This window comes from Triplophysa rosa, linkage group LG8, assembly GCF_024868665.1.
Source record: "Triplophysa rosa linkage group LG8, Trosa_1v2, whole genome shotgun sequence".
Lineage (NCBI taxonomy): Eukaryota > Metazoa > Chordata > Actinopteri > Cypriniformes > Nemacheilidae > Triplophysa > Triplophysa rosa.
This window is the reverse complement of record NC_079897.1, coordinates 3,901,156-3,911,452: the sequence shown is the minus strand read 5'-3', so window position 1 is coordinate 3,911,452 and position 10,297 is coordinate 3,901,156. Positions and strand designations below refer to the sequence as shown.

The window sequence follows — 10,297 nt, the reverse complement described above, 5'->3', positions numbered from 1 at the left end:
TAAGCGGTATGTGTGGAGAAAACCAGGCACTGCTCATCACCTGTCCAATACAGTCCCAACAGTGGTGGCAGCATCATGCTGTGGGGGTGTTTTTCAGCTGCAGGGACAGGACGACTGGTTGCAATCGAGGGAAAGATGAATGCGGCCAAGTACAGGGATATCCTGGACGAAAACCTTCTCCAGAGTGCTTAGGACCTCAGACTGGGCCGAAGGTTCACCTTCCAACAAGACAATGACCCTAAGCACACATCTAAAATAACGAAGGAGTGGCTTCACAACAACTCTGTGACTGTTCTTGAATGGCCCAGTCAGAGCCCTGAATTAAACCCAATTGAGCATCTCTGGAGAGACCTGAAAATGGCTTTCCACCAACGTTTGCCATCCAACCTGACAGAACTGGAGAGCATCTGCAAGGAGGAATGGCAGAGGATCCCCAAATCCAGGTGTGACAAACTTGTTGCATCTTTCCCGAAAAGACTCATGGCTGTATTAGATCAAAAGGGTGCTTCTACTAAATACTGAGCAAAGGGTCTGAATACTTAGGACCATGTGATATTTCAGTTTTTCTTTTTTAATAAATTGCAAAAATGTCAACAATTCTGTGTTTTTCTGTCAATATGGGGTGCTGTGTGTACATTAATGAGGAAAAAAAAGAACTTAAATGATTTCAGCAAATGGCTGCAATATAACAGAGTGAAAAATTTAAGGGGGTCTGAATACTTTCCGTACCCACTGTATATCATGCTTTGAGCAAAATAAGCAAACAACATGCAGTGCATTCTAAGTATATACAAATTCTTTTTCTTGCAGTTTATCGAAATAATTAGTGCTGTTTTCGGAAAGTGCACATGTGTGTAGCCTACTGGCAAAGGACGCCGGGGAATCCCTGGGTGGAGTGACTAAGAGGGAAAGTGCGAATGAATCAACATCCTGAAATAAAACAATAATAAAATAAGAGTAGCATTTGCAGTGTCTATTATTAACAACAACAATCTGACAAACTATATGGGTCATTCTTCAATTAGGGTGGCAAATGAGAGGCTGAATTTAGTAAAAATGCATTTCTTTTCTTTTTATTAAAATTACTGATGAGCGTTTAAATTTGGCTTAATATGCTATAACCAGTAAAAAATAAAAGCTTAACATTTAGATTTGAAAAAATGTATATAATTTCTGTATATGGTTTAAAGTAATTTTTCTGGTTTGTTCTAAAATAAGCAGAAAAGAGATGTAAAAAGACAAATTCACACAAATCCAGACATTTCTCAAATGGAGGCTGCCATCGTGATGATTTCAAGATCAGGAGACATTTTGGAAATAATAATTTGGAAGACTGTATTTACCACAATTGGATTACTAAATGGTCAGTTTTGGTCCTTGATTCTGATTGGTTGAGCTGCTTTCCAAGCCGTTAAAAATACCCAGATTTATAACTGCTGATCGCATTACATATAGGCTAAGTATCACTGCGCCACTGTTGCGTCTGTGTTTCTTGGCAACTATGTTGCAGCCACAACTGTTTCTGAGAAACAAGGGATACTTCACCCAAAAATGAAAATTCTGTCTTCATTTACTCACCCTCAGATTGTTCCAAACCTGTATAAACTAATTTGTTCTGCTGAACACAAGGAAGATATTTGGAAGAATGTTCTCATCATGCACTTTTCAGATCAACCAGTACCTGCAATGACACAGGAAGTTATCAGATGAATAGACTTCACCCTTTTCTTAAAGGGGCAACATCTATCGTAGGAACACCACAGACATGATTTTTGAACAAAATATGTATTTTTTTAACAATTTAATTAAATTGTGTATAATGTAGATAATGCACAACATATTCTACCACATAAAAACATTCTGCTAAGACACATTTCAAGTCAGATACCTGTTAATATTGTGGATTGCAGTGTTTTTTGTTGTTGTTTGTTTTAGACACTGTCCTTGTCAAGTCAAGTTAAAACACCCAAGAAAACAAAAAAGAAAAAAATTTGTTAAGCAAAAATAGAATAAATTAAGATTTAGCCGTAAGAGTAGTAAGAAATAGAGAATGTTATAGTGTTCTATTTCACAACTGTTTTCATGTGATCTCTTCAGCACACAGTGCTTTACTGTGGTCCAGAGGGAGTTCTCAGGAGGTTCCTGTGGAGAAGATAGTAGCTGCTCCAGGTTCAGATGCTCTACTCCGTTGCCTGTTTCCTGTGAAACCAAATATGGATTTTGAAAGTTTAATCGTAAACTGGCGGCATGGTGATACAGTGGTGCACAGCTTCTATCGTCGCAGTGATCAGCTTGAAAAACAGAGTGAAGTTTACAACGGTCGAACGTCCCTCTTCCATGACCAGTTGCCGGCAGGAAATGCATCACTAATGTTAAAAGATATTCAGCCAGAACATAATGGAGAATACAAGTGTTATGTGACATGTAACTCTGGTCTTTATGCAAAGAAGGTGCATCTGCTTGTAGCTGGTAAGTTAAGTTACACATTGTTGCATAATGTGCACTGCTTAAAAATAGTATCCAGTGTATTACACAATATTCAGTAAGTAGTAAGCAGGTAGTGCATTTACTGCAATTATTATTGCAATTCCGATTAGAGGGGCAGAAACTACACCTTTCATTTTAAACAATAAAAATGCTAATACATTTTTTTCAACCCCTCAAGCTCCATATGATGAGCCTGAAATTGCAGTTGAGTATCTCTGTGAAAAAATCGTCATCAGTCTTTCTTCTCATTCCTTTCCTCAACCTGTTGTGACTTGGTTTGTATCCGTGGGATATGAAAATACAACTTTAACTCCTGACAGCAGAGGGCGCTATAGACTGCAGAGCAACATGACGTTGAACCTGAACTCTACAGAAACTGTGAGAGTAGAGATGAGTCTGGATGCGGTGTCACAAAAGTTTAGCTGGGCAGTTACACTACATCCTCATCCAGGTATTTCACAACAATATTATGTAAAGCTGTATTACAATGCCACTGCATTCATGCATGGAGAGCAATGTACAAGGTTTTTCTGTTTTTCTTTCAGCTATAAAAGATTTTGTTGACTTGACATTTATTAATTTGTCTGACTCTTAAGGTAAAAGTGAAAAGTGGCATAAGTGTTTACAATATAAGGATTTAACAACATAATTAGAAATAATGTAAAAAGTCAGTCCCCTGTACTTGTTTAAAATAATGGTAACACTTTGACTTTTCAAATGATCATATTTCACTAAATTAACATTAATATATCATGACCAAACATTAATAGAAAATTAAAATGTAATAACATTAACCGTGTCATGACATCTATTGCATTAATTACTCCTAAAGGGCTAGTTCACTAAAAAAAACTTCCTTTACCATTTACTCACCCTCATATCATTCTAAACCTGTATGACTTTGGTTTGTAACCAAACAACATTGACCCCGTCCATTGTGTGGATACAAAACCACTGCCAAAACATCTTTTGTGTTCCACAGAAGAAAGTGTCATAAACAGGTTTTGAACAACGCGAGGGTGAATAAATGATGACAGAATTATTATATTTGGGTGAACAATGCCTTTAATAAATTTAACCCTAATTGAAAGTGTTACAAAATAATAGTCCTATAACAGTTAGAAACGTTTAAGATTACACTGTGAGATAGTGGATCAGCATAACAAAACTAATACAATTAATTAAAAATGTGCTTTTTTTCTACAGCATGCTGTGAAGAAAAAAGTCCCCGGTGCAGGATTGGGTTTGGTGTCGCTCTAGTGGTGTTAATACCTGCTGTCTTAATGCTGCTGCTGCAGCGAAAGCGTTGAACACATTTTTAATGTAGCTTTTGCACTTTAGAGGCTAAAGCTTTTTGCACTTAAGAAGACTTCCCTCGCCTCTGTCAGTTTTTGTAGCTCCCTCCAACCCATCACCTCACCCTCTTATGGTATCAATCCCAGTTGAAGCAAAACAAACTTGTGCAATAAACCTTTTTAATAAAATCTTCTGAAATCTTGCGTTGTTTTTTACTCACGGATGGGCTTTAGCTGCCAGTACTGTGAAGATCCAATAGTTATCACAACTTCCATCCAAATATTTCTGTTTTAAAATAGATTTGTCCTTGCAAATGCTTCAGTACTTGTCAAATTCTTGCAGCATTTCACGTAGCTGCCATTTTTTTATACGGATTTACAGAAAGCAAGAATTTTCACTTGGCTGGCCCTCCCAACAAAATCAAACCCCAAAACAGAAACTGCACGTTGTTTAACAACTGAAAGTGATATTAGAAGATTCTTCTTTTTGGAGAATATATTGGATCAATTGCCATTGAGCTCAAAGGTACATTCAATATCATACTATACCTGTTTAAAAAGAGCCAGACGATAAAGACTGACGATTTTCTGGTGCGGGGCTCTACACAAAAGATCCTGCAGGGCACTTGGCTGTACAATATAATGGTGGTGTGGCGACTTTACTGTAATACAAATACAATACAGTAGGTGGCGGTAATGCTGTGAAGATCAGTACAAAATCAAGAAGAAGAACATTTATTCTATCACCTCGGGCTCCCCATTCTTTTGTGTCAGAGCACGCTGCAGTGGTATGATTAAACTTATATATATGTATAATTATTCAGTCTGCTTGATCCTTTATTTTTTCAGCATTGTTTAATATTATCTTGTATAATCTTTACAGGCGATGACTTTAAGGACTGTTACTGTTGTCATATTGGGTATGTTAACATTCACCATGCGGTTTTCACACAAAAAACCGGCGGTATCGTTACTATGTGCTTTGTAAACTTTGTAAATTCAGAATAAGTTGAAATGACAATTATTTTATGTATGTTGGCCATCACTAACACAAGCGCGTATGTACTGGAGAGTTAGTTAGGAACAATGTAATGATCTTTTTTAGTTAGGGTTGGGGTGATCAGTCATTTTTGGATACAGACAACGTATTTTTAAATTAAACTGATTCCATAAATCAATTATAGTGTTGATTTGTTATTCATTAAACATTGTTTCAGAACCACAATAATACTTTTATTACTGATTTTAAATGTATTCACAAATGTATGTGAGATGTTTCATTAGGATCAACCTGGGTATCATGCTTTTGAGCAAAATAAGCAAACAACATGCAGTGCATTCTAAGTATATACAAATTCTTTTTCTTGCAGTTTATCGAAATAATTAGTGCTGTTTTCGGANTTTTGAGCAAAATAAGCAAACAACATGCAGTGCATTCTAAGTATATACAAATTCTTTTTCTTGCAGTTTATCGAAATAATTAGTGCTGTTTTCGGAAAGTGCACATGTGTGTAGCCTACTGGCAAAGCACGCTGGGGAATCCCTGGGTGGAGTGACTAAGAGGGAAAGTGCTAATGAATCAACATCCTGAAATAAAACAATAATAAAATAAGAGTAGCATTTGCAGTGTCTATTATTAACAACAAAAATATGACAAACTATATGGGTCATTCTTCAATTAGGTTGGCAAATGAGAGGCTGAATTTAGTAAAAATGCATTTCTTTTCTTTTTAATAAAATTACTGATGAGCATTTAAATTTGGCTTAATATGCTATACCCAGTAAAAAATAAAAGCTTAATAACATTTAGATTCGAAAAAAATGTATATAATTTCTGTATATGGTTTAAAGTAATTTTCTGGTTTGTTCTAAAATAAACAGAAAAGAGATGTAAAAAGACAAATTCACACAAATCCAGACATTTCTCAAATGGAGGCTGCCATCTTGATGATTTCAAGATCAGGAGACATTTTGGAAATAATAATTTGGAAGATTGTATTTACCACAATTGGATTACTAAATGGTCAGTTTTGGTCCTTGATTCTGATTGGTTGAGCTGCTTTCCAAGCCTTTAAAAATACCCAGATTTATAACTGCTGATCGCATTACATATAGTCTAAGTATCACTGCGCCACTGTTGCGTCTGTGTTTCTTGGCAACTATGTTGCAGCCACAACTGTTTCTGAGAAACAAGGGATACTTCACCCAAAAATGAAAATTCTGTCTTCATTTACTCACCCTCAGATTGTTCCAAACCTGTATAAACTAATTTGTTCTGCTGAACACAAGGAAGATATTTGGAAGAATGTTCTCATCATGCACTTTTCAGATCAACCAGTACCTGCAATGACACAGGAAGTTATCAGATGAATAGACTTCACCCTTTTCTTAAAGGGGCAACATCTATCGTAGGAACACCACAGACATGATTTTTGAACAAAATATGTATTTTTTTAACAATTTAATTAAATTGTGTATAATGTAGATAATGCACAACATATTCTACCACATAAAAACATTCTGCTAAGACACATTTCAAGTCAGATACCTGTTAATATTGTGGATTGCAGTGTTTTTTGTTGTTGTTTGTTTTAGACACTGTCCTTGTCAAGTCAAGTTAAAACACCCAAGAAAACAAAAAAGAAAAAAATTTGTTAAGCAAAAATAGAATAAATTAAGATTTAGCCGTAAGAGTAGTAAGAAATAGAGAATGTTATAATGTTCTATTTCACAACTGTTTTCATGTGATCTCTTCAGCACACAGTGCTTTACTGTGGTCCAGAGGGAGTTCTCAGGAGGTTCCTGTGGAGAAGATAGTAGCTGCTCCAGGTTCAGATGCTCTACTCCGTTGCCTGTTTCCTGTGAAACCAAATATGGATTTTGAAATGTTGGTTATAAACTGGCAGCATGGTGATACAGTGGTGCACAGCTTCTATCGTCGCAGTGATCAGCTTGAAAAACAGAGTGAAGTTTACAACGGTCGAACGTCCCTCTTCCATGACCAGTTGCCAGCAGGAAATGCATCACTAATGTTAACTGACATTCAGCCAGAACATAATGGAGAATACAAGTGTTATGTGACATGCAACAACGGTCCATATGATGTACAGAAGGTGCAACTGCTTGTAGCAGGTGAGTGAGGTAACACGTTTAAAAGTTTGCAGTAAGTAGTAAGCTAGTAGAGCCTTTAGCACAATTATAATTATTATTGCAATGCTGAAACTACACACTTTATTTTAGTAATCAGTTTTCTAATATGATCTTTTTCAACCCCTCGAGCTCCATATGATGAACCTGAAATTGCAGTTGAGTATCTCTGTGAGAATATCGTCGTCAGTCTTTCATCTCATGGCTTTCCTCAACCTGTTGTGACTTGGTCTGCACCCTTGGGATATGAAAATACAACACTTGTACTTGACAGCAGAGGATTCTATAGACTGCAGAGCAACATCACCTTGAACCTGAACTCTACAGAAACTGTGAGAGTAGAGATGAGTCTGGATGTGGTGTCACAAAAGTTCAGCAGGGCAGTTACACTACATCCTCATCCAGGTATTTCACAACTATAGATTTTTATTTGTTTTTCAATATATTTCTGTAAAAATAATATTTTGAGTTCTATATATAAACTAAGCTATAAAATGATTAGGAATAATTCTGTATTATTCATTTAACAAGTGCATTTATTCATTTGGCAGACGCTTTCATCTAAAGCGACTTGATAATGAAGAAAATGTTGTGAGTAATTAAGCCTAAAAAGATTTGAAATCCTGATATATATATATATATATATATATATATATATATTTCACACTAAATTAATGAATATATTATGAATGGATACATATAGCATATTTATAAATCACTATTTTTAATTGAATTTTGTGCTATAAAACAATGTTGGTTTAACCAACTTGGTTATGGCACCTATCTCATTAACTAATATTAAAGCAATAGTTCACTTTTTATAGTTTACTCAACCTCATGTAATTCTGAACCTCCTGAACAAAACAACTTCGATTGACACATGTACTGACAAAATCACTGAGACATTTCTCCAAACAAATGGAGTCATATTCAGGTTTTGAACGACATCAGGGTGAATAAATGATGACAGAATTTTTGTTTTTTGATGAACTATTTCTATAAGAAATTAAACTCTTATGTATACCAAATTAATTGTCCTTTAATAGTTAGAAATGTTTAACCTTCACACTTTGGATCAGCATAATAATAGTTGCAGCCTAATTACAAATTTGCTTTTTTCAACAGCATGCTGTGAAGAACAAAGTCCCCGGTGCAGGATTGGGTTTGGCATCGCTATAGTGGTGTTAATACCTGCTTTCTTAATGCTGCTGTTACAGAGAAAACAATGAACATGTTTGCACTTTGAAACTTTAATAAATGTTTTTATACATTTTTTAAAATCTGGTGTTGTGCTTTATGGGGCAGAGAATTGAAGTGTGTTCTTACTTTTTAGTTCACTTTGTATTCCATTTTCATGGCAGATACATATGTAATGTTGTTTTGGGGGTACTGTATTTGTGGTTCTTTTATAGTCTGAAAAAACCTCAAAACGGCATCAAACATCATCATCTAGCTGTGTTTTTTCTCCAAACACATCATCACTGACTGCAAATAAACCTCTTCCTCTATTAACATTGTGAAAACTAAAATAGCGGTTTGTGGTTGTACATTTTCTTGGATTTATCATCAGTGTTTGTTCATAATGCACTTGATACTTTCATCATCACTTAAACCATTAGCTCATGCTTTAACCACAAATATAATTAGTCTCTGTCTATATTCATTTTCTTGTCCTCTGCTCCACAGCAGGTGGATATTTCTTTTGGATTTGCCCTATTTGGATTCATGTCATTCTCTGCAACAGCAAGACCTGGCCAAAAGTGCCACAGTGCGAGCTTGATTTAACCTCTTTAAGAACAATAAAGAGTATAAATAAAAATGTAGTGAGGCAAAAATATACTGCTTTACAAGCATCATTATTGAGTGTGTGAATGTGTGCAAATACTGATGATACTTTTATGAAAACACAAACCTAACAACAGCACAATTTGATAACAATATGAAGAACTTTTCTTGAATCAGATCACAGATTTCACCTGATATCAAATATACCTTATAGCAAAAAAGTTTTTCTTTGTTGGCCTTATGGAAACATGTTTTGATATGACACCACAGACTGAATTTTGAATTGTTTAAACATCTTGCTCTAGGCGTTATGCTGTGGGTTTCGTTTGATAATTGCTTGTGTTAATGTTGATTCGTGCGGTTGCATGTGCACTACAGATGATGATGTTTAATGCAGTTTTTAGGTTTTAGATCATAAAGTGACAGAATCACTCTCCATTTTACATGACGTTTGCAGAATAGCGAACAGCCCATAAACAACATCATTTACTGCCAAACCAACATTTGGATCCAAAATCTGATTTCAGGTAACATCATCATGATATCTGTCTGTCAGTCTATACAGTAGATTGTACAGGCACTTCCTTTCTGTTTTTATTGTTTTGATAAAAGCATGAATGATGGAAAGTCAAATGTAATTGTTTAATGCATTTTGGTTTTTTTTATTTTAGCTCCTCATCTGACAGAACGGCTCTCCACATTCATTTAGGTGAATAAAATTGTGATGCTCACAAACAGCATCATCTACTGCTGAGCAACACGTGCATCCACAATCTGATTCCAGGTAAGTGACATCTGTCTGTCTGATGATTTTAAATGCAGTTTTGAGGTTCATTTTAAGTGTCGTTTGCTATCAGACTTCGATGTCTCTCTGAAACATGTATCTTCACGTAGTAAAACTGATGAAAGGTTTGTTACTATTTCAGTGCTTACTGTCAAGAGTTTGACATCATGACACAACACAACATCAGCATCAACGAATCCAATTCGTCCGTTAAAAACAGCGAAGAGTATGAGTTCAGGAGTTATTCTGAAAAAGAGATGTTAGTACGTTCTGTGTTCATCTGGAGTATTTCCATCATTGAAGTCCCAGCCGTGCTCATAACTCTGTTTGCATTGTGTTTTCTCATCAAGTCTCACCGTGCTGCTTCAGTTTTTGTGATTCATTTGATTCTTTCAGATCTCATACAGATTATTTGTCTTATTATACTGTCATTGAAATGGACAGTGATGTTGTGGAATGCATATATTCATTCTTTGATTGCCGGCATGTATTTTATGGCATGTATTGCATTTGAAAGATATCTTTTGGTTTGTCATCCTCACTGGTACAAAACGTACCACTCGCTGAAATCCACCCGATTGGTTTCCTTTATCGTCTGGTTTGTGCCTCTGATCTTTTGGTCAAAGACAAGGAATCATGTGCATCTTAATCTTCTTCGCCGATCTATTGCGAGTTGGATCCCCTACCCAGTAATCATTGTGTGTTTTGTTGCTACACGGAGGGGTCTGTCTCACGCAATATCACTGACTTCACAGAAGCGCAAAATGATTTTGGGCAGTTTGTTCCTCGTGCTGATAAA

General features: G+C 35.8%; 2 protein-coding genes across 2 annotated transcripts in view; both read left to right on the top strand.

The window, feature by feature from the left end:
• LOC130558000 (CD276 antigen-like) overlaps window positions 1-3,952 on the top strand; it is a 6,881-nt gene extending 2,929 nt beyond the window's left edge. The window contains exons 3-5 of the mRNA XM_057340177.1: window positions 2,098-2,469; window positions 2,666-2,938; window positions 3,694-3,952. Of these exons, the coding sequence (XP_057196160.1) occupies window positions 2,098-2,469; window positions 2,666-2,938; window positions 3,694-3,797 (749 nt within the window). The 3' untranslated portion in view covers window positions 3,798-3,952. The remainder of the gene's footprint in view (window positions 1-2,097; window positions 2,470-2,665; window positions 2,939-3,693) is intronic.
• A 524-nt stretch (window positions 3,953-4,476) lies between these two features.
• On the top strand, window positions 4,477-8,168 carry LOC130557776 (CD276 antigen-like). Its single transcript, XM_057339795.1, has 6 exons — window positions 4,477-4,570; window positions 4,666-4,702; window positions 6,540-6,914; window positions 7,062-7,334; window positions 7,481-7,520; window positions 8,055-8,168. The coding sequence occupies exons 2-5, from the start codon at window positions 4,669-4,671 to the stop codon at window positions 7,492-7,494; spliced, it is 696 nt and encodes a 231-aa protein (XP_057195778.1). The 5' UTR covers window positions 4,477-4,570; window positions 4,666-4,668; the 3' UTR covers window positions 7,495-7,520; window positions 8,055-8,168.
• The last annotated feature ends 2,129 nt before the right edge of the window (window positions 8,169-10,297 follow it).